General features: G+C 32.9%; 1 protein-coding gene across 4 annotated transcripts in view; it reads left to right on the top strand.

Annotated features, from left to right (window-relative positions):
• MON2 (MON2 regulator of endosome-to-Golgi trafficking) overlaps window positions 1–18403 on the top strand; it is a 101505-nt gene extending 83102 nt beyond the window's left edge. For all 4 annotated transcript variants that reach the window (XM_074325464.2, XM_019732421.3, XM_019732423.3 and 1 more), the window contains 5 exons: window positions 5400–5460; window positions 6635–6758; window positions 9649–9856; window positions 12359–12441; window positions 17719–18403. In XM_074325464.2, coding sequence (XP_074181565.2) covers window positions 5400–5460; window positions 6635–6758; window positions 9649–9856; window positions 12359–12441; window positions 17719–17882 — 640 coding nt within the window. In that variant the 3' untranslated portion in view covers window positions 17883–18403. The remainder of the gene's footprint in view (window positions 1–5399; window positions 5461–6634; window positions 6759–9648; window positions 9857–12358; window positions 12442–17718) is intronic.
• Window positions 18404–25293: the final 6890 nt, after the last annotated feature.

Here is a 25293-nt window from a genome sequence, read left to right on the forward strand (position 1 = left end):
ACTGTAGCTTTATGGTGTAGTTTGAAATCAGGGAGTGTGAGACCTCTGGCTTTGTTCTTTTGTTCTCATGATTGCTTTGGCTGTTAATGGTCTTTTGTGGTTTCATACAAATTTAAGGATTGTTTTGTTGTATTTCTATGAAAAATGCCACTGGGGTTTTGGTAGGGATTGCATTGAATCTGTCGATTGCATTGGGGTAATATGGACATTTTAACATTGTTAATTCTTCCAATTCCTGAACACAGAAAAACTTGCCATTTCTTCGTTTCTTCTTCAATTTCTTTCATTAATGTCTTATAGTTTTCAGGGTACAGGTCTCTCACTTACTTTGTTAAATTTATTCCTAGGTATTTTACTCTTTTTGTTGGAATTGTAAATGAGATTCTTTGCTTTCTTTTTTTTTTTTTTAAAGGAGGGCACAGCTCACAGTGTGGCCCATGTGGGGATCGAACCGGTAACATTGGTGTTATTAGCACCACGCTGTAACCACCTGAGCTAACCGGCCACCCCAATGAGATTTTCTTGATTTCTCTTTCTGATATTTTGTTGTTAGTGTATAGAAACACAACAGATTTTATATATTGATTTGGTACCCCACAACTTTACTGTATTCATTTATTATTTTTAATGTTTTTTGCGGTAGGGTAGAGTTTTAAGGGCTTTCTACATGTAAAATCATGTCATCCACAAATATTAACAGTTTTACTTCTTCCTTTCCAGTTTGTATGCCTTTTATTTCTTTTTGTTGCCTATTTTCTCTAGCTAGGACTTTCAGTACTATGTTGAACAGAAGTGGCAAGAGTCGGCATCTTTGTCTTGTTCTCGATCTCAAAGGGAAAGCTTTCAGTTTTTCACTGAAACATTGCTATGATGTTAGCTATGGGTTTGTCTTATTTAGCCTTTATTATGTTGAGGTACTTTCCTTCTATGCCTATTTTATTGAAAATTTTTTATCATAAATGGATGTTGAATCTTGTCAGATGCTTCTTTAGCTATTGAGACGATCACATGATTTCTATCCTTCATTTTGCTAATGTGGTGTGTCATGTTGATTGATTTGCAGATGATGAACCATCCTTGAACCAGCCCTGGAATAAATCCCACTTGATCATGATGTGATTTTTGTTTTGTATTTACCATCAGGTTTATACAAAACATCTTATAGATAAAATAGTCCTTTTTCTTTCAATAGCATGTTATATTCATTTGCCTATATAAGTTTTGTCCTTTTTCTCCTCCCCTTTTATGTTTTTGTTGTTACAAATTGTCCTTTTTTTATGTTGTGTGTTCACTACCAAATTGAAGTAAGCTGTATTTTTAATGCTTTTTTCCCTTTAACCTTTATGCTCTAATTAAGTGCCTCACAATTATAGTCTGTAATCGAGTTGCAATTTTCTGATTCTGTCTGTTTATCACCCTACTCAAAGTTGTGTTTATTTTTGCCTTTTCATTTCCAGTAGAACAGTTCCTTTAAATATTTCTTGTAAGGCAGGTTTTGATGTAGTGAACTCCTTCTTCTTTTCTTTGTCTGGTAAAGCCTTTATTTCTCCTTCATATCTGAAAGATCACTTAGCTGGATATATTATTCTTGTATGACAGTTTTCATTTTTCATTATTTTGAAAATGTCATTCCACTCTCTCCTGGCCTATAGAGTTTCTGCTGAGAAATCTGATGATGTAGTCTGAAGGGGGTCCCTTTGTAAATTACTGTCTTTTTTCCCCCCTGGCTACCTTAAGAATTCTTTTTTTATCATTGACTTCAGACAATTTTAATACAACACATCTTGGAGAAGGTCTTTTTGTATTGAGGTAATTAGGTGTTCTGTTAGCTTCTGGTGCCTTCCCCAGGACTGGTAAGTTCCTATCTATTATTTCCGTAAATAGGCTCTCTGTTCCCTTCTTCCTCTCTTCTCCTTCTGGGATACCCATTATCCTTATGTTGACCTTTCTAATGGACTTGGATTGTCCTCATAGAGTTCTTTCATTTAAAAAAAAAAATCTTAGTTCTCTCTCCTCATCCACCTGAATTATTTGTAGATTTATACCTTCGAGCTCACTAATTCTCCCTTCCATACAGTTTGCTCTATTTCCAGTGCTTTCTAATGCATTCTTCATCTCATTTATTGAGTTCAGCTACAGAATTTCTGTTTGGTTCTTTTTTAGAGTTTCAGTCTCTTTGGTAAAGTATTCCTTCTTTTCATTAATTGTATTCCTGAGTTCACTGAACTGCCTTTCTGAGTTTTCTTGTCTTGTTTAGATTCTTCATGACAACAATTTTAAATTTTCTATCATTTAGGTCACAATCTTCTGTGACTTTGATTTCTGGAGAATTGTCATTTTCTTTTTGTTACCATGATTATCCATGGTGCTTTATGGGTTGTTCCTCTGCCAGTGCATTTGAAGTAGCAAAAGCCTTTGTTTTTTAGGTATAGCTTTAATTTTAACAATTCAGCAGGTGGATAATCAGAGGCCTTTCTTTAGTTTTCCAATAGGTGGCGCTATAGCACAAGTTTTTGATTTCTCTTACCTGAGCTAATTCTGGTTGTATTTGAAAGCCAACAGTTTCCACATTCTAAGGCCTCTGCCAGATGTGTCAAATGTGCCCTCTTTGTTACTGCTCTGGGGTTCCTGGTGCCCTGCTGCTTCCAGTGTTGCTGCTATTGTGAGTTTCTTTGCTGTTACAGGCATCACCATCAGGGTCACAGAGATGGCCACGCCCCTGATATGCATCTAGGTTGTCTGAGTCTCAGGCAGGCAGTGTGTCTGGAGCAGGGGTCCCGAGCCCCACCATTGCTGCTTCCTGATATCTTCTGGCGGCTGGCTCTGCTTTGACCCGGTAGCAAGAGATATGTGCACCGCCTCTGCTGCTGTTACCAAGCTCCAATGGTGCTTCATTTCCACAGCCAGGGGAGGAAGCCAGTGCCTCCAGTGCTCACCCTGCGGAGGCCCTGGAACAGGGTGCTGGAGTTGTGGCGCCGTCTCTGCTGCTTCTGCTGTGCTCCCTTGGGCTGTGCAGTTACAGGCATCATCCCTGCCATCCCTTCAGTTCCACCTACCATATGCGTTCCAGTCCACCCACCTTCAGATGTACAGATGTGTGGATCTCTTGGGCACCCTAGTGTGTTGAGCACAGGAATTTTGCTGAGTAACAGATGTCCCACTAGTTAATAGATAAAGTGGAGAGAAAAAGAGAGCGTTTCACTTCGTCACTAGTTAGTTGGTAATAAAAATGAAGTGCTCACTATGATATCTCCTCTGAATAAGCTTTTAGTTTTGGGTTTTGTTTTGTTTTGTTTGCAATGAGTACAACTATTAGAAGAGACATGGGCAAGTGTGAATTTATACAATAAATGGTCTGTGGGCCTTAAGTTAAAAATTACTAAGTACTACCCAAAGTAATTGAAATGAAACTGTTCACACAAAAACTTGTATACTAATGCTTATAGCAGCATTATCATAATAGCCAAAAAGTGAAAACAATCCCGAAGTTAATCAGCTGATGAAGAGACAAATTAAATGTGGTACTTACATACAGAGGAATATTCTGCTATGAAAAGGAATGTAATATTGATGCTTGCTATAACAGATGAATATTGAAAACATTATAGTAAGTGAAAGAAACCAGACACAAAAGGCCATATAGTATATGATCTTATTTATATGATATGTCTAGATAGGCATATCCATAGTGACAGAAAGTAGACTAATGGTTGTCAGAAGTGGAAGGAGGGGAGAATGGTGAGTGACTACTAATTGATACAGTTTTTTTGGAGGGTGATGAAAATATTCTAGAATTAAAAGTGACGGTGATTGCACAATTTTGTGAATATACTAAAAAGCACTGAATTATACACTTTGAAAGGGTAAATTTATGGTATATGAATTATATCTCAATAAAAATTTTTTAATGTACTATTCAGAGAGAACTACCAAAAAATACAAACAATATCAGTTTGAAGACTGTTTTATTTCAAATAAAGATTAGTGAAAATCATTTTCTAAAATATCCCTACTGTAATTCCCAAACTTAGAGAATATAGGGATCTTATATGGCCCATTTGTACCTGCAGTATTGACTATCTCCCCTTATAATTTTTAGGTAAATTCTGTTAATCATTAGCCTGTTTTAAAGCTCAACCAATATTGTTGATGTGCTCGACGTATCTGGTAAAGATACTAACTATAAATTAAAATAAATGACTATTACTTTGGGTTCTGAGATCAAATTACCCAAACTGTGTACAATCGAATGATTTCCTAATTTTATTGATCATTAGGATTAGGAGAAGTGAACATTTCAGTTTTTAGCTTTGTATTCTACTCCCTTCCCTCATGATAAGATAATTTAAAAAATATAGTTTAGTGTTTCTGATATATGATCCCATAATATTAGTATTGAGTATGTTTCTAATAAGCTTTTTTTATTGCTAGTCAGCCAATTGGCATTCGTGTGCATGCTTTAATACCTATAAATAGATAAACCAAATAATACCAAAGAGAGCAATAATAGTCCTAAATACAAAACTACATATTATACTTCTAAACTTAAATGTGATAATACTGTTTATACATTTAGAACATAAAAGAATTTAGGCTCAAATATCAGATAAGTCTAGGTTCAAATTGTGGCCTTGTCATTTATTTACAGTGTGTTCTTGATCATCTTACTAGCCATTCTCAGCTTCAGTTTCCTCTTCTGTCAATGGCAGGGTAATAATACTCCACGCAGCTACTGTGGAAACATAGGAAATAATACAAATAAAGCTCTTAGTACAGTAGGGGGGCTCCCTAATTTTAGCTGTCACTATTACTGTAATAACCATTACTGGCCTATTTTCAGGTGTTTTTAAGTAGTTAATATTTCAATGTTTCATAAGTTTAAGATCAGTTTACTGGAACAATGTTCTGCTTTAGAAAATTCTTTTCAGATGTTCTCTGTATTTTATTGTAAAGATCTTTAATATATTGTATTTATTACAAATCAGTGATTAATGGACAATGCCTGAGAGTATAATTCAGTAAATTAACCAAGGCGCTCTTAAATCACTGGCAATATATGTGAATTCAGGTATCGTCTCAGTGGTAATTTTTCGTATAGCTGCAGATGATAATAACTTTACTTTTCTTGTTTTTTCATTCATAGTACTGAAAGAAGGCTAGTTCTACAGATTTTATTTAGTTCAGGATTTGGCCAAATATTTTTGTAGCTGGAATTTCGTGTTTGTAGTTAGCTTAGTGATTTATACAATGACTTTCATTAAAAAGTTCTTTTTGATGGTGATATCATAACCTGTGAAGAAAATATGATTTTTTTTTTGTCATTTGAATACTGTTTATTTACTATTTGTATTTCCAGGGAAATTTTACCTTTAAAAATCAAGTGTTTATTTATTTTTTAGCATACCTCCAGATAACCTCTCTATTCAAGAATTTCAAAGAAATGAGAGTATTGATGTCGAGGTGAGGAAGTGATTTAAAACATTTTCCTGTGACCATTTATGTAAATCACATAGTAGAAATGTTGAAACTATAAAATTGCTAAGAATAAAGTGAAGTAATAAGTTAAGCTTGAACCTAAAAGCATTAAAACTCATAAAGTTTAAAGATTAATTTTAAAGTATTGACATTTTAAAAATGACTTTCTTATATTTGTTAGCTTTGTGCTGTGTGTATGTTTTCTAGATACTTAGTTATGTCCATTTAATAATTTTAAACAGCAGATGATTCAGTAAAATAAATCCATTAGTCTGTGAGCATGTATTTGAGAACTCACTCTATAGTTTGACAGATCAGATGTTTGCAGTTCAAATTGGTAAATGAATTGCAAAGATTTTTCCATTTTTAACCAGCTGTAGAAACAGCCTCTGGAATTCTTGAAGCAAATAATGAGTGTTTTTTAAAGAATATATTTTGTTGGTTTTAAGTGGAGTTTTTGGTTATGGATTTTTTGGGGGGAATCATTGTTTTTCATTTTTTTCCTTTAAGTGGGATAGGGAAACTGTTAAATAAATCAAATAAAATCAATTACTTTATAGTGTACATAAAAACTATAGGCAGTATCATCTAAGTACAAAACATTGCCTTTTGTCCCAATACTATATTAAAACTCTTGTAAACTTTTCTTCAAACTTTTCTCTTTTTTCTTCAAAAGGCAAGATAATATAGTATTTATTACATGTTAGAAGTAAGCTGTTAAACAAAAATGAGTATAACTTTGCTGTCTTTTATAGATAATTTTTATGCTTCTAAAGGTGATTTAAATCTTATTCTTAATCCTGTTTTGGATATTTGATTCTAACATGGATAAATTTCACATGCTGCCTTTTTCTCTAGAGCACTGTTTGTACATGCCATGTTGAAGATCAACATTTACTAAAATTGTTTCAGAGTAAATAGTCTATACTATTGACTGTGTTGTGATAAAGTTATTTACTAAGACAGACGGGGGAAACAGACTAGTCATCCTCTATGTTAACACTAAAACAGCGGTGTACTTCTATTAAGGAAGATTCTTTCACTGATTTTTTTTTAATAACTGATTTTAAAAATTTTTTAATTTTACTTTACAAATTATGATTTGAGTCAGTCTTTTACAAGAAAAATAATGCATTTGAATTTACCTCTTTTGTTTTAGGTAGTTCAGCTTATCAGCACTGAGATACTACCTTATGCCAATTTTATTCCTAAGGAATTTGTTGGTCAGATAATGACCATGCTTAATAAGGGCTCAATACATTCTCAGTCATCTTCATTTACAGGTATGTTATTTCAATGATTTTTTAAAACTTAGTAAGTATTGAAGTACTTTTGAAGTAGCTGACTATAGAAATGTGATTGTGGTAAATGTAAATGGGAGAATGGTAAGGTACTTTTTAAAAATGTGATTTAGAACATTAAGCTTTACAAGGAGAAAATGTGGTAAATATTTTGTGAATTACATATAATGAAGTAAATTGTAAAACACTTAAGGAATCTGCTTAAGACTTTGAAGGCGGACACAAGTTACCAGTTTTGGAATATTGGGAGGTAATATATGTGTGTTCTGCCACATAGTAGTTAACTTCTCTGAGTTTTGTCATCTGTAAAATTAAGATATTAATACAAACCTCTCAGGACTATAAATTGCAGAGTTAGTCCATTAAAAAAAAAAAGCCTTAACATTAGTTAAAGGAACTTACATTTAGCGAATACCTACTATGTGTAAGGTATTAAAGAAGATACATAGAATATTAATCTCATTCCTCACAACATTTCTGTGAGGATAGGTTCCACCATACTACAGAAGGAGAAATTAGTTTGGAAAGCTTGAAAAAATTGCCCACAATCTTAAGGCTGGAGGCCAAAATTCATTCTTAAAAAGAACTGCATGCTGGTTTTGATTGTATCATGCTGCCTTATTGAGAGATGAGGTATAAGTTGTTTTTGTTTTTGTTTGCTATTATTTCTCTTTTTCTAAACCTGTGCTCAAGTGTTAAATGTAATTGTGGCATCATAATGTGATTTTTCTGTGAGATGATTTAAAAAAAAGAATTTCTGCCATGAATAGCCTAAATCCCCAGAATTCTCCAGAACCATGACTTCTCTTAAGCTGCGCTGAACACTTTAAAGAGCATAATGTGCACAGTTTAACTACTAGATGTCTCTCATATTGCTTACTTCACAAACTAGTTCTTTCTCCTAGCCCAGTTTCTAAAATTGATCTTGTCAAGTGCAGATTTCACATACATGAAAACTTCAGAGAAAGAGATTTTAAGTCCATTTATTTTAATAATAATCAACTTTTTATTATTAAGTATATGAAGAATTTAGGTAAATTTTTATAAAACACACATTAAGAACAATATTTATAATTACTAGATGTAAATATTCTAGGTTAAAGATGGACTCAGTTGCCATGTATACTTTTTTTAGTAGTTTTCTGATGATACCTCTTGCCATTTATACTATTAAATGTGCCAAAATAAGGAAGGTACATGGATATTCTTCCAACGACTGCCATAGGATACAAACTTATCAACTTTGAGTTTTCTTTAAACATATACATACCTTCCCTGCTAAACAAGACCAATCTATAAACACTGAGGTTCCACTGATTATGTTTCGTCCCCTACTCTTAATTATGATCTGATAGCCATGCTGAGAATATCCTCCATCATGAAAGACTGAAACAAATGAAGAGGGGTAAAAGAAACTGGTAGAAAAGAGATAATGCAGTCATAGGAAACATTTTAAAAATGAAAAGAACAATTAATGTAATTAGGATGCTCAAAGAAATCAAAGATTTTACATCCGTGAAATAAGAAAAACACTATTAAAAGGGGACAATCAAAGCATGAAAGAGGTCATACTAGAAACTAAAAAAGTAATAGCTGAAATAACAAGATCAATAAGGATTGGAAGAAAATTAAGGAAATAACCCAGAAAGTAGAGCAAGGAAAAAAAGATGGACAATATGAGAACAAAGAAGTAAAATGAATCAAGGGGTCTAACATCTGACAATAGATCTTCTAGAAAGAGAGAATAGAGAAAAGCTAGAAGAGAAAATTCTCAAAGGAACATTGTGAAGAAATCAATCTTCAGATTAAAAATGGTCACTCAGGACCCAGAACAGTGAAAGAAAAAGGACCCACAATAAGGCATGTCATCATGAAATAACAATACATCAGGGATAAAGAGAAGATCCTAAAAGATTTCAGAAAAAAAAGAAAAAACTTCCTCCCAAAAGAGTTGTATCAAAATGACACTGGAATTCTCAGTAGCAACATTGGAAGCTGAGAGACATTGAGGCAATGGTTTCAAAGTTATAAATGGAAAGGATTTTTAATATAGAGTTTTATACCTAGGCCTACTATGGGCCAAGTATGAGTATAGACCAGTAATTCTCAAATGTCAGTGTGCATTATAACGAACTGGAGGGCAAGCTATTGCTGGGCTGTGCCCCCAGAGTTTGATTCAGTAGGTCTAGGGTGGGACATGACAGCCTGCATTTCTAACAAGTTCTCATGTAACGCTGATGCTGCTAGGAACCACACTTTGAGTACCGCAGTAAAATAATGACAGCTTTAGAAATGTAAGGTCTCCAAAATTTTACTTCTCATTCACTCGCAGCTACTACAGAATAAGCGCCATGAAAACAAAGAAGTAAACCAAGTAAGGGGAAGGCATGACATGAGATCTAGGAAGTATAACACAAGAGAGAATAAAAACAATTCACAGGGTGATCACAAAGACTAATTCCAGGCTGGTGGACAGCATGTCTAGAGAGCAACTAATCCAGACTGGAGCAGAGGTCGGGCTCCAGGAAGGATGATGCCAAGAGAAAAAAAAGAATGAATGAGGTCATTGCAAGTTTGATCATGTAGAAAACTATTGAGAGGTATTCTATAGTGCTGTTGAAGGGTATAGAAAGACCAAGACAAGAAAAATGTTGAGTAGAATTGATGACAATGGACAGTCTTGTGTTGTTTTTCATCTTGCAGCCAAAGCTCCAGGCGAAAATTGTTTATATATATGCATGCTATTCACTATAAGTTTTTCATAAATACCCTTCATCAGTTGAACAATTTCCTCCTATTCTTAGTGTGCTAAGAGTTATCATTAAGGTGTATTAATTTAACCTTTTATTCACCATCAAAACTTATTTTACAGAAGCAGAGATTGATATTCGTTTGAGAGAAGAGTTTTCTAAAATGTGTTTTGAAACATTGCTCCAGTTTTCCTTCAGTAATAAAGTCACAACACCTCAAGAAGGCTACATCTCACGAATGGCACTCTCAGTGCTTTTAAAGAGGTCTCAAGATGTACTACATCGCTATATAGAAGATGAAAGATTGAGTGGTAAATGCCCTCTTCCAAGGTATTTATTTTATTTTTATCGACGAAGGAAATACACTATCATAGTTATTAATAATAAAAAAAACTCTGAAAACCAAGTGTTGTCATAAGTGATCTGAGCTTAACCTGAGGCTGCTTTATGATTTTGTTTATTCCATACAATGTAAATATTCGTAAGTTTTGCTGCCGATATATTAATGTGTTTTGTTCTGGGGTGCTTTTTCAGATTCCTCATGGAGGTTAAGTAATATATGATATATGTACCAAATTACCTTTTTGAATTTGAAAAACAAAATTGAATTCTAAAATATATCTTCTCTCAAGGATTTTTGGATAAGGACTTAATGGATCTGTGTGAGCACATGATTGTGGATCTCTCTAGAGAGAAAATAATAGATAAATTATACTCTGGGAAATTTGTAGTTTGTTTTACAGTCATTTCTAGGTTTCTTTATAGGTCAGCTAGCCATATCGTCGACCTTCTTTTATCTAATTTGCTTATTTAAACCCCTGTACCTAAACTGATTTGCTTCTCATTTAGCCAAACTATAACAGTGAAAAGGGCTCTGGGCCTTTCTGCTAAGCAAGGCTAATCAAAGTTGAGGTATAGGTCAGAATTTATCAAAAAAGTGCAATCATAAATTAGTTACGTTGTCAATCTTTTTTATAATGTGGATGTTAGAGTTTAAGGCAAAGCAAATGAAGCAAATAGAAACATAATATTGGAAGGCAAAATTATGAAAGTCAGGAAAGGAAAATCACTGTGGGTCCCATCTCATATGGTAGTATTTGATAGGTCCATCACTAGCCCTAAATCTTTGTGCACATTCTTATTTATGTATGATAAATTTCTGGAGTTGGAATTGACCTGTCAAAAGATACAGACATTTTAAAAACTTTTGCTATGTATTCCAAATTGCCTACCAGAAATTTCTAGCAATTTACATTCTCCCAGGAGTATATGAATGTCCTTTTCTCCCTTTTTTGTCATTTTAATATTATTTGCCAGTTTATAAATTTTTCATGTCTTCCAATTTGATGCATGAAAAATAGTCACATAGTAGTTGGCTAGTGTTTTTGTTTTATGTTGTTTTCTTTTTAATTATCAATCCTTATTATCCATAGTATTTCTACTTTTAGGATTCGCTATATTTAGAATTTCTAGGACATGAAAATTATACTTACTGGTATTCCAATTTACATACAACAACATTCCAAAGACAGTTGTTAGTAATTCAGTTATAGTCATAATTGAAAATTGATTTATCAAAATTGATCTCCGAAGTATACTTGGAAAAGCAGTAATAAAGTTGCTCTGCTTGGAATATTTTATTAGATTACAACATATTATTTGATTTCAGAAAGTAACTTTTCCTTCTTTTTTATTTTTATTGCTTTTAAATTCTTTTTTATAGTTGTGCTATGAAGTGTTATATTTTATCAGCCTATGTTTGATGCAGTCATCATTACATTATTTTCTAAAAAGCTAAATAGCAACATAATAAAATAACTTATGTGCTTACAAAGGTGGGCCCAAAATAGTGCCCTGTCATAGTATTAGAAAAATCATATCTGTAGAATAACAGATCCATACCAGAAATGGGGGTGGGTGGGTACTACAGTACAGAAGAGCTTTATTTGTATAGGGAGAAACAAAGGACTCAAGCTACTCTCATTGATCTTTTATTATTCCAAGTTCATTCTTCATTGCTAATGTCTCCAAATAGTGCCACCTTAGGACTGATTTTGAGCATGTTATTTGTTGTATTATAATATTAAATAAGTACTGTTGTAATTTTAAATGTACCGTGTTTCCCCGAAAATAAGACCTCGCCAGACAGTCAACTCTAATGCATCTTTTGGAGCAAAAATTAATATAAGACTGGTATTATATTACATTATACTATATTATACCCGGTCTTATAGTAAAATAAGACCCAGTGTTATATTATATTATACTATATTTATTTTACTATGTACTTATTTTACTAGAAGACTGGGTCGTATATTAATTTTTGCTCCAAAAGACGCATTAGAGCTGATTGTCCAGCTAGGTCTTATTTTCAGGGAAACACAGTACTTTTAACATGATAAAAGATATGCCAAGAGGTAACAATAGTCTGTATTTCCATTTAAGCTTTGGCAAATCCTTTTTAGTTCTAATTAGTTAAAAATAAAAAATAAATAAACCTTTCACAAAGGAGTTTTAAAAGCACATATTAGAAGATGTTTTAATTTAAGTAATTATATGAAATATCTTACAAATAAATTTAGATTTGCATGGTAGATTGCCTTTCCCCCTTTTTAAATTGACAACTTATGGTAAGAATAACTATATATCTTATTTTGTACATTGAAGTACATGTTAATAAAATTATTTTTCTTTTATAAGTATGTAAAATTAACATTAACTTTTCATTGTATTCCGTTTTTCCAAAGTATACCTATTTGTATAAACCCAATAAAAAAGACACATGCCATATCTTAAATCCTGATGGAAATAATTTCCCATTTGTTTTTTTAGGCAACAAGTAACAGAAATCATATTTGTTTTAAAAGCAGTCAGTACTCTCATTGATTCACTTAAGAAAACTCAGCCTGAGAATGGTAAGTGCTTAGAAACTCAGTTATTGTAAACTCATAACATTTATGTTCTATTTGAGATGTCCTTTTGTATTATTATTAAGTTAACTGAATTTTAGAAGCATAACAGCTGTTAGACTTTCTTTTCTCCAGTTCTTATGACAGTAAAGCATCAAGTCCATTAAGATGTTAATTAAATAAAAATAATTTGTAATGTTTTGTCTTCTTTATGTTAAACAATAGTTTAGCTGACTTTTTTTAACGAAATTGGTTTGAATTCAGGGTGTTGCATGGAAAATCATATTTCATATATTTTTAATGTAGAATATCACCAACTTTTTTGGGTGGGAGGCGGCTTCCATCCTGCATTTGTACTGATTTACTGTATAGATACAAACTATGAATAACTTTGAATCAGTTTTATGGCCCCTTCTCATTTGTTTCTTCTTTCTGTTCCTCATTCCTATTCTATCCATTCTTCACATTATTGCCAGAAATAATTTTACCAAAAGGACATTTGTTCATTCATTTTCCCATCCTTGTAAAACAAAACAAAAATCTCTTTTTCATTTACCATTATCTACAAAGTGTGCAGAGGCCTGTCGAACTCCATTCTGTTTATGCTTTGTTTCCCACTAGACTTCATGTACCCTACTTTCACACCAAACTAAAATTCTCCGTCTACCCAAGTTTTCCCAGCCCTTTGCTTATTTCATTCTTCTGCCTACATCCACCTAGTTCAAATACCACTCCACCTTTGAGCCCATTTTTAGTGCTTAAGGGTGAGTGATTTCCTTTTTCATTGAACTCCTAGCTCTTTCATGTGTACTTTTGTCCTAAAGCACTCTTTGTATTACAGTAATACATGTTCATGACTCACTCCCCTTAAACTATTAAGTTCTTGAGAGGCTTTTTGGACCATGTTTTGTTCTATTTTGAATCCTCTACATCATTGCTACTCAAGTGTGGTTTGTTGGACCAGCCATTGATCTTAAGAGTTTTTTATTGGTCCAGGACAAGATAAAGAGCTCCACCAGAATATAAGCCACTTGTGTCACTAAATAGACTGGTTCAGCTGACATTTTTTATTCAAGACTTTGTTAAAGAAGGAAGTGTGTTGATTTACATTCTGGCACAGGCACCTTAGCAGACTGGTACTTTAAGCAGCATTGCTTCTAATACCAAAAGAAAAAGAGAGTTCCTGATAAATGAGTCACAGGATATTTGTTCCTGTCAAGTTATTGTATGATTAAATACACATTTTTCTGTTTTCAAAATCTACCCATTGGTACTTTGGCCTAGAAAGGGTGAGTATTATATGAAATCTTAAGGGGCAACAGACATATTTATTCAAACCAAAGGAAGGGGTGAAATTTCTAAGAAAAATCCTGGAGCAATGTCCTGAATCCATCCCATCAAGTTCAAATTTGAGTTCCCTTAAAAATACGTTCTGGTTGATTTTTCAGAGAGGGAAACCATGCATTGGCTTTCTAGAGACCAGTAAAATCTTTATTAGATCATAGGATAGAATTTGATTCTTAAAAATATATTATACTTAAGACACAAACAAGATTCACTATTTCCCATGTTATTGCTATAAATATATTAAATATAGCCAGTATATTTAAAGGTGAAGTACTTCCATTATTTGGTATAATCTTTAGACAGCTGTCAAGAATTTAAGCAGAACTTGTATAAGGAAGATTAGGGAAGGAAAACTCAGCAACTTTTTTTTTTTTTTACAAAGCCAATGGGCCATGGATAGAGCAGTATAGTAATTAATGTTAAAAATTGTTTAAGTTTGAATTATACCTCTAGGTAAATTAAATGTAATCATAAATTATGATATTATAATATATTAGGAAGGTATGATAAGCTTCATTAAAAAACAGAAAAAAAAAAGATAACTTAGAGAAAACCAGGCCTTTCCAGCAGAAATACTAGAACTGCTCATTGTCAGTCCAAAATTAATTTAGGAAGATGGCTACAAGATTTGGAACCAGTGTACATCCAGCATCTGTTTAGCACATTTGTTAGTTGTTTTAGGGTTTCCTAGTGGGAGAGGAGGCATTTGTCAGACTAATTTTTAGTTTGGGGAAATTTTATTTTTATCATTTTACTTCATCTTTATTTAAAAATTTGAATAGATAACAAGCGTACACATGGCCAAAAATTCAAAAATATAAAACGATATACAGGGAAAAGTTTTAAGATGATCTTTCCTATATTCTATATCTGCCCAGTTCTTACCTCACAGTAGACAACCATTTTTATTGTGAATCCTTCCATAAGTTTATTATGTAAATATAAAATGTATACTCCAGTACGCCCCATTTTTAACACAAGTGAATGTGCTCCATATTATACCCACTGTTCTCAACACTGTTTTTTTTTCCATTTTGTAAAATATCATGGAGAATCTTCCATATCTATACAATAGCTTTTTATTGATTGATTGATTGATTGATTGATTGATTGATTGATAGTTAAGTCCAAAGTGCCCACCAAGATCTATGGTGAGGTTTTAAAAATATTTTAATTTAGGAATTTGAGCAGTTTCCCCTGAGTTTAAGATGTTATCTTAAATAATGTATTTTTGTATTTTCCTGTAATAAACAAAGAATTAGTTTGGTTAGTTCACTTTTTATCTTGGCAATCTAAATGGTTTCAATTTATGCAATCTTTTTTGTTTCCAATTTTTTTTTTCATTGTAAAATACACATAACAAAATTTACCGTCTTAACCATTTTTAAGTGTATTGTTCAATGGTATTAAATACATTCATAATGTTGTGCAACCATCACCACCATCTCCATAACTCTTTCATCTTGTAACTGAAACTCTATACTCATTGAATAATAACTCTCTATTCCCCACTTCCCCAGCCCCTGCCAGCCACCATTCTACTTTTGGTCTCTATGATTTTGACTGCTCTAAGTATCGCATATAAGTTGAATCATACAATATTTGTCTTTTTGTGACTGGCTTATTTCACTTAGTGTGATGTCATCAATGTTCATCCATATTGTATCATATTGCAGAATTTCCTTCCTTTTTGATGTTGAATAATATTCGTGTGTGTGTGTGTGTGTGTGTGTGCGTGTGTGTGTGACATTTTCCTTATCCATGCATCCATTGGTTGACACCTGGGTTGCTTACACATTTTAGCTATTGTGAATAATGCTCCTATATGAACATGGGTGTACAGATACCTCTTCGAGACCCTGCTTTCAGTTCTTTTGGGTATATACCCAGAAGCGGAATTGCTAAATCTTATGATAATTTTATTTCTTATTTTTTTAAGGAACCACTATACTGTTTTCCACAGTGGTTGTACAGTTTTATATTTCCACCAACAGTGAAGAAGTTTTCCAATTTTTACACATTCTCATCAACACTTGTTTTCTGTGTTTTTGATAGTAGTCATTCTAATGAGGTGGTATCACATTTTTGTTTTTAATTGTATTTCCCTAATAATTAGTGATGTTGAACATCTTTTCATGTGCTTTATTGGCCATTTACGTATCTCCTTTGAAGAAATCTGTTCAAAGCCTTTGCCCATTTTTGAATCAAGTTACTTGTTTTTTGTTGTTGTTGAAGCCTGTTTGTCTGCACCTTTGTGATTAGAAACAGTGATCAGAGCACAGATCCCTGATATTTGAAAGATGGGGTCATTTTTGCCCACCCTGGCCTCCTGCAAGCTGTTTGCAAGCTGCTCCAGGAACACATACACAGCTGCCTATCACATGGTTTAACGGTCGGGGATAGGTAGCTGCTACTGAGCTAAGAACTGACATTGACCAAAATTAACTCCAGTATATTGTCCAAGTCTTCCTCTGGAAGTTGCAAGCCTTCATTAGACTCCAGAGTTCCATCCATAATAGTGGCATCAAATAGATTCTGCCAGTGCAAATGGTGGGTAGACAGATTTCTGGTACTTCCTATGCTGTCATTTTCTCAGAATCCTCTCTTTGCAATCTTTTGTTAAATTATTAGTGGAAAGTTTCACAGAAGAAAGCTGGAGCAGACTGTTTAAAACTTCTCAGACCAGTGGTTTTTAAACTTTTTATTTGTTTTTTGTTAAGCAGCGAAATTCTTTTTACAAATAAAATCTGACATGGATTCCCAACATATAAAACAGATAAAAGCAGAACTACTCTGGCCTGACGTTCCCACCCTCATCAATACCCATAAGCCCTACTCCTCTTTATATATACGACATTTGCCAAACTTACTTGACTATGAATTTCTTTTTTTAAGAATTAGAACACTAGTTTGAGGAACTCATTCCTTTATTCTATAGCACAAGTTGAGATAAAAAGAAAATATATGACTCGATCAGGGACACCCAACACTACCTTATTTCAGAGAGGTTTTTAGGCACTCGGTAAATTGTAGTAAAAATTAGAATCAAAGTTCCTTTAGCATTGTATATCCATGCAATTCTTAGTCTCCCAGACTTGTTGTTCCACAAAATGTCATATACATATACTGTCTAAGAAAAATCTGTCAGCAGGTTGTATTGCGTATTACACTCAACAGTATGTACAATACTTACAGGAAAATAGAAATGCAATATGTGATCTCAGACTATAAGGAAATTACAAACTAATTGGGACATAACACTTTTGCCCATTAACCAAATAGCATTCAATTATACTAGTTATTCATGATAGTGGTAATGAAGATAGACATGTCCCTTCCCACTACAGTTTAAATCTAGTGATACACATTAAAGATTATCCAACAGTACAAGAGAAGAGTGGATCTATGTGTGGTTATTTGAAATTAAAATCAATATCAAGGACTTTACTGGGAAAATCATTTAAGGTATTTTTATATTTTTAGCATACAACTGAATAAAAAATTGAATTGCTTTCTAATTGTTCTCGAAATGTACACTGTATCCTCTGGCAATTATACTGAAAATGTTTGAATTATTACGTGTTTAAAAATGTTAAACATTTGAGATGTTAAATGTTTGAAAGGTTTGAATTATTCTACATTACTTGAGTTAGCTTCCAAGGCCATCACAATTTGATTTAAAATGTACTTTATAAAATTTGTTGGTATCGATGACTCTCTGCACACTGACCATATATATTTTCCTCTCATACCTTGTGAAATATTGCAGGAAATCTTTCAAAGATTAAAAAAACAAAAGATACAAGCTTGTGGAATCTCCATATTTTGTTTTTTTTCTTTGCCTTGTATTTAAAAGATTTTGTTTATGTTAATTGGATAATCTCTGCTATTTAAATCCACCCTTTTTTTAAGGTTTTATACTTTTTTGCATTACAGTTGATGGAAATACCTGGGCACAAGTAATTGCCTTATACCCAACTTTAGTAGAATGCATCACCTGCTCATCTTCAGAAGTCTGTTCTGCACTTAAAGAAGCACTAGTTCCTTTTAAGGATTTCATGCATCCACCAGCATCCAAAGTTCAAAATGGAGAATCTTGACCAGCTACAATAAATTTAAAGAAGAACGCTATCTAACCAATGTTTGCTTCTCAGTGGGCCTTCTATGAGAAGGACATTTCTTACTACAAATAACTCTTGGCAGCTGTTGTTGGCCTCCTTTAAGTTGTACTTACCTGAGTTCAGTAATTCACGTTACAAGCTTACACGTCCACAGTCTCCTGAAGGAGTAGCAGTGCAAGCCTTGAATAAGTTAAACTGATGGGAGAGATGGTTAATACTACAACGTACCTGCTACCGGATCTTCAATTGGTGATTTAAAAGTGAGCTTATGTACAGTTTGTGGTGTATGTGTTAATGATGTACTTTTTAAAAATGAAGAAAAGATATTTCATTAAAATTTATTAGGCTGGTGTTTTTGTGCCCTTTTTCAAGTACAAAAGTGTACCAGAATTTTATGCAAGATGGTACTGTAACATTCCATGTTATCTATAACCAGCCTTTGTAAACAAAGGGAACTGATATACTTGTGTGTATAATAAATGGTACAGTTCTGTATAAAATAGTTGCATTTATTATTTAAATTTTTAAAATACTGATAATGTTAAATGCTTGATGCTGTATTTATTATTAATACAAAATTATTTGCTTACATTTTTACTTATAATTTGCCGTCTAAGCGGCAGATATGCTCACCATATGATCATGCAGGTAACTTAATGCTTATTTTAAATGTAGTTACTAGTAACTGTCAAACATCTGACTAAAAAGGTTATGTGTATACAGCAGCAAATAGTTTATGATTTACTGATTTTATGGGTTATTTACTTAATACATTCAGATATACTGTCGCACTATGATCCCATCATACCTCATCTCTTTAAATATCTTCCCCAGCTTTCACATAAGTCTGTTTTTTATATTGCTGTCTGGATTTTAAAGACTTTCATATTTTATATTTCTACCGATTTTTTTCCCCACTGACTAACATTTATCACTGTCTTTCAATTAGGACCCAGGCAAGATGATTTCAGATTTCCTAAAATTTTCCTAAAATTTTGTCATGTCTTCTCAAGAAGAAAAATAACTATCCTAACCCACAAATAGAACATATGTGTGTATTCTAAAACAACAAGAAGTGTACTTTTGGAGATAGTGAAGCATTTAGAAGTACAGTAAACTTTCTGTTATGGATTAAAATACGAATTTTATTTCACTTTCGAATCATAGTGAAGAAGAAAAGTGCTTCTGATTACATTAACTTAACTGTTCCTTAAAAAGCTAACTGCCCTAGCTCACTGTATTTTTTATTTTATGGATTATGCTATTTTTCTTCTGAATTAAGTTTTCATAATCATTTATGTGAAGACTAAGAATATTTAAAACAATGATTATTCATAAGAAATCATAATGGTCTCATATTATTTTAATGTGCTGGGAGGCCTTTGATTTTCATAGAATTTATAAATTTCAGCCTCTCCAGAATAATTATAAAATTATAAGAAGATATTAAAATTGAGTAATGAATGAGATAAAATTTTGAGACTATCGTAATTGTGTAATTATGTAATTTGCACGAATATCTGTAAACATGTTGGTAAGATGTTTTGAGAGGTTATTTTTTTATATGAAATAATGAATTTCTATTTTATAATTTCACCTAAAAATAAGGTAAAATATGGCATTTCCTAGAGTCTATCTTCAGTATTTTCCTTAAAGAAAGTTGTAAAAAAAAAAAATATCACTCAAGCTGTGTATTTAGTTTATTTTCTGTATTTGGATATGTTAAATTGGGGATTAGAAAAATCTGCGTATCACCGATAAAGTATTGAAATAGAATAATAAGGGTAGTATACCAGTTCAGTAATATGTTAAAAATGTTGCCATGAATTTACTTGAAGTAAAAATGTGTCTGTTCTTGAGACATAACAGATCAATTGCAATTGTAATAATTCTCCAGTGAAAGTAAATATGAGTCAAGGGTATATAGTACATATTTATATAAACTGAGTGGTTTTAGCTAATATTGTATTGGCCTTCAGAACCAGGACCATATACCCTATAGAACAAAACATAAATGTGGTGAATCTGTAAATGCCATAGGATATGGTAATCAGTGCCAGTCTTAGTGACAAGCAAAGTGGGCCACCCCGTTGGTGTGATGTATAATTTGACTTTTTTCCTCCCAGAATATCTCCTGCCAACCCCAAGAGTGATTACTAGCAATTCATTCCCTTGAATCAAACATTCTTCTAGTCTGCATTTTCTAAAATACCCTGATCCCTGGATGGCTAATACATTGCCCTGTCTTGTTGGTATAAATTGGGTTCTTTAGTGACTAGAAGAACTGGGCTGTGTGAGATAACTACATGCTAGGAGTTTAAAAAAGGAAGCTCTCAAGGCTAAGATCATTTTACAGGACAATTAAGACTACAACAAGTCTTTGAAAGAGTAGTAGTAATGTCCTTGGGGATATATATTATAATTAGTCTTAAGCCTCAGCTAACCACATTTCGTCACTGACTGCCTATAGATGGCTGGACAACAGATGTATGCCAACAATTGGATTAAACTTTTCTATTTTTCCCATTATAAAGGAAACAAACTAATTTTCAACTTGAATAGCTTTTTGGTTTTCTATAATGCCACCACTGCCAAAAAGGAAAAGAATAAGTTATTTTGTATTGTGTTATTTAGTATTTCTTTAAACTAGTGTTAAAGTTTTGTTAGTTTTACTGTATACATTTGTGAGTAACATTTATTTACTAGGAGCCTATTAAGTCCCAAAAGAAAAAAGAAAATGCTTAAAGATCTGCCTTAGAGAGAACCACTTTTCATTTGCTTTTATTTTTAATTTTAACAGCTCTGTTGTTTCTTACCTGTTTTTCCCCTATATGAATGTTGGTTCAACTCCTGCTGTATTCTTTAAATCATACATAGCACCAGAAGGAAAAGATGAACAATTAAGCATATATATTTTATTCTGAAGAATAACAATCACTTATGTTAATTCTATAGCAGGCTCCTAACACCTAGATTATTTGTCCTTTCTCAGTATAACCTTGGAGTATTTCGTTGATTATCACAATTTGGTACCACTAGTCCCAGGTAACCATCTGGGCAAAGGGTCAGTTAAGAAACTGGGGAGGAAACAGCATAAATTATTGAACACTGTTAGAAAACAAAAGTATTAATGAGGTTGACATTATTAAACTTGTGTTAATAATGAAAGACAGTGTAGTTATTATGTAATGACTAATATATTCTTCTCAAATGTAGAATAATTGGGATGGGCAGCCAGATCCTCAAGAGACTAACTGCTGTAGGTGAAGTCTGTCTAGCAAAGGCAGAATACTTTCAGGAGCCCACCTGTCATTGCTGTGGAAATTAATGGAGATTTAAAAGCCCTTGGAATGAAACAATGTCCAGGCCAAGGATATTGTGAATTACTGTTTTTGTTTTTGTTTTGTTTTATAGAAAACTACTACAGATGTGGACAAAATGGTCTCATGAAATCATTGTCAGCAGCCTAGTATGTTCTTTAGATTTCTACTCAATAGGTTTGGCATTTTGGCAGATACTCTGATTTAGTGTAAAGTGCCACTTTTACTATGCTTAGTGTTGTTGGGTTGTATTTATCTGCATTATTAGAGTGAATTTTGCTTTTTTGTAAAAATTACCATTCGTTGAATGAGTGGGAGTTCATACCACGTGGTATGTTACCAGTTTATATAATATGGGAAAACAGTTTTTAATACTTCAAAAACGCTGGAATTAAATTTTTTGTAACTCTGGCAAGTAGAGTAGTACTTTCAATTTGAGTGAAGTTTCTATAGATTGGTAAAGAAAATTATAATGTCTTTGTATCTTGATTTATATAAAAACTATTTTAGAGGAGTTAAATGTCAATTTCTTAGAAATCTCGTAATTTTGAATACACTGGCAGTGTTGGCTCTGTTTAAAGGAGCATGCAGTGAGTCCTACTGTGAGTATAAATACTCTCACTAATCTTGATTAATTGTGAGGCAGTGAGGAGCAGAGGCAGTCTGCCTCTTAAATCCTGTTAACTTTTCAAAGCTTTTGTTTTCTAATCTCTGATGGAAATGATAATGAGTTCTCACTATTTCTTTAGAGAAAAACATACATAGTTTGAATTCAGAGTTGATTTCATGACACATTCTTAGGGTAACTATTCTATTCAAGTTGTTTGATAAATTTAATAATATGCCCTAATTGAGACCTTTGACTATATTTTTTTCTCCCTTTTTCTCCTGCATCAGTTTTTTCCATTCTTCCTTCTTTCAAAATGCTACCTTATCTTTTTTTTATACTTTCCCCCAATTTTCTCTTTTCATTCCTCTCTCATTCTCTTCCAGCTCTTCCTCTAATTTCACCTATTCTTTGTTCAAAAAGAGCAGAGATGTTAGTGGTAGAACTACTGCCAACTGTCTTCCTCTTAAATGAGACTCTGGAAATACCTACTGCTTTGGCCAGTGTTGCTTTTTTGCAAACCTGAAGTCCCCCTTCCCTTTCAAAATAGCCGAACAAGTTAAAGTAATTTGTGACTAGAGCTCCTACTATCTGAATCCTCACAATTAGCAGCCAGGATGCTCTCAAAATGGGATTACTATAAATATGGTGAATCTAGCAGCTAAACTTGGAATCATCATGTCTTTCCTGTTATGTGGATAGAGAGATTATACCACTTTTCTCAAAAGGGAGGCTTTAAAATCTGTTTACATTACTTTTTCATTTTATCTTTTGGGGGGCCTTTTTTTTTTTTGGGTAGCAGATGCTTTGAAGTATTTTAGATTTATGTAATCTAAATATTATTTATTGATTTATAATATTTGCACTGCTTACTTTCAAGGAGGGAGTAAAGCAGTATATTGCCATGTATTTTAGCTATTTCTGTTTTTCTGTTGCAAAGCAGTATTCTTTTGACAGAAGACCTAGAATGTTACAGTACTCATCTCTGGGTCTTTCTAAGGTGTATTTGGTCTCCATGTTCTTGGTGCTTACAGTGATACAAAGGTCAGTTGAAACATTCCTAATTATACTGTGGGATGGATTCTAGCCCCTCAGGTAAGAAAAAGAAAATTATTGTACCCTTGAATTTTGATACCATTTTTAGTTGCTGCAAATTTAGTTACATTTTTATTTTAACTAACATTCAATAGTGCAAGCAAGAAAGATCTCTTAACCATGACATTATTTGGGAAACTACTGCAATATAATAACAACTGCTTCTTTCTACGAAGTTTGCTACATAGGAGAAAAACGTTAAAGCTATGATATTGCAATCTCATTCTTTTTATCTAGAAAAATAAAATAAAATATTAGGCTTCTGACCCAACTGTGCAAATTGAATTTTGCTTTCCAGCTTTTACTACCCCTGTGTCATAATTTTAACACATAACATACAACTCCTGTCTCTTAAGGCAGTTACCATATGGTGTTTATGTCAGACTGGATATATTTATCTAATTTTGTGAGTTTCTTTTTTAGCTCCCAACACAGTTTTTGAAAGTAATACCGCTGCTGTTACACTTTCTCCTTTCAATTTTTATGTTGTTGAGAAGTATCAGTTACGTATAATAATCATGAAAGTCTCTTGGCCTCAAACCCAAATTTTCTTTGTGGCCTAGAATAGATTTTTTCACACAAACTGCATAGTTATAGCTGTGATTGTTAGATCCTTAATTTGCTTTACAGTTACCACTCAGCATGACGCTAGGTTTTTAATTATGTTCCAGCAGTGCTGGTTTTTTGAGTATAACTTAAAATCATAACCACTTTGAGAATTTACTTTCAGATCTGATGACTAATTCACTTTTTCTTTAATATACTTGGTCTTTGCTTTCTCATCCCCACTAGGTTCAACATATTAGTGACACCCCACATCTCTGACTGTGTTTAAGGACTTCATAAGTAATGATGCAAATATGTTTAGGACGGTATAAGCAGTCATTTTGGGAAAACTTAAAAAATAGAATAATAAAAGTATGTTTTTGAGAGCTTCATTGAAACTATTAATATAAAAAATTAAAAGAATACACAGTCAGAAGGACATTATGAAATATCTCTCAGCAGTTTGAAAAGAAAGCAGATTTAGAACTTTGGGTAAAAATTCTAGGTCAAGTGAAAAACACTTCTCGTGTAGATTAGACTTTTAATCATTTCTTTTGTTTTACAAGCATTCCTATGTATTTTTAATTTACTGAGGCTAATTTTGAGACTGTCTATAGCAATGCTAGACCATCCCTCCATCTCTCAAGAAAAATTGTTTTAAAATTTCTTTTTTGAGAACCTGAATTGTGTAATAAATGTATGATACTGAAAAATTCCTATGTAATATTTATAGCAGTCAGGTGGAGTTATAAGAACTTTTCTAATTTCTAATTTTAATCATTATTTCTGCAGTACCTAGTATGTCAGTCAGGGCTTTACCTATATTATCCCTATAAGGAATAATAATTTTCACAGCAATCCTGCAAGGAAGGAATCAGAGTTTAGAGGTTGAAGTGACTTACCTAGAGTCACACAACTAAGTCTCTGTGAATTAGCATGTCTTACTTCAAAAACAGTTCTCTACTACAACGTGCTAGTATCATGTTTTACAAAAAGATTCTCACTCCATAAAAACTCAAGCCTTACTAAAATAAAGTGAAAATACTTTTTATACAATTACTATTTCTATGAATAGGCATTGGGACAAAGACACTTGAATATATCAAAGAACTTCAAATACTACGAAGATTTCTCTAATGACTTTGACCTCCAGAGCTGCATTAGGTTTTCATAATTGGTCCAGAACAGTTTAAAATAGTTTACTAATTTGTAGTTTGTTATAAGAGGTTATATCATAGGCCATAGCATAGTGGTTAAGTGCCCAGTCTCTGGCCAGACTTCCTAAGTTCAAATCCCAGCTCTGTTCTTTACTAGATGTGTGACCTTGGGCAAGTTAGTTAACTTGTTTTGGTTTCCTCATATAAAATGGAATTAATAGTAGTGTTTAACTCATAGAATTCTTTATTAGGATTTAAAAAGGAGTGTTATAAAGCATTTTACCTGGCACATGGTGACTGCCTGGTGGGTGGTATATAAATAAAATACACTTTTGGTACATATCATCCAAGAGATGGACAGAAACCCACACTTTCTCATAAAGGGACCAGTTTTTTGCCTGTTGACAAGCACTGCATATTAAGAATCTACTGTTTACTCATAACTGTGTCCGTGCTGTGTGCTACAGAAATCATTAGGGGGTTCTCGGGTGCTTATAGCTAGTTGAGGAAACTACATACATAAAAATACTAAATACAAAACTGTATCATGAAGTACTCATGTGTAATTAACATTTCAGCTTCTATTATGTGTTAGGCTTTGGGTTAGCCTCTGCCCTCGTGGAGTTGACAGTTTTGCAGGGAATATAGACCTTAAACAAATGTCC

Source organism: Rhinolophus sinicus, chromosome 1, assembly GCF_057876585.1.
Source record: "Rhinolophus sinicus isolate RSI-liver-muscle chromosome 1, RSI-T2T, whole genome shotgun sequence".
Lineage (NCBI taxonomy): Eukaryota > Metazoa > Chordata > Mammalia > Chiroptera > Rhinolophidae > Rhinolophus > Rhinolophus sinicus.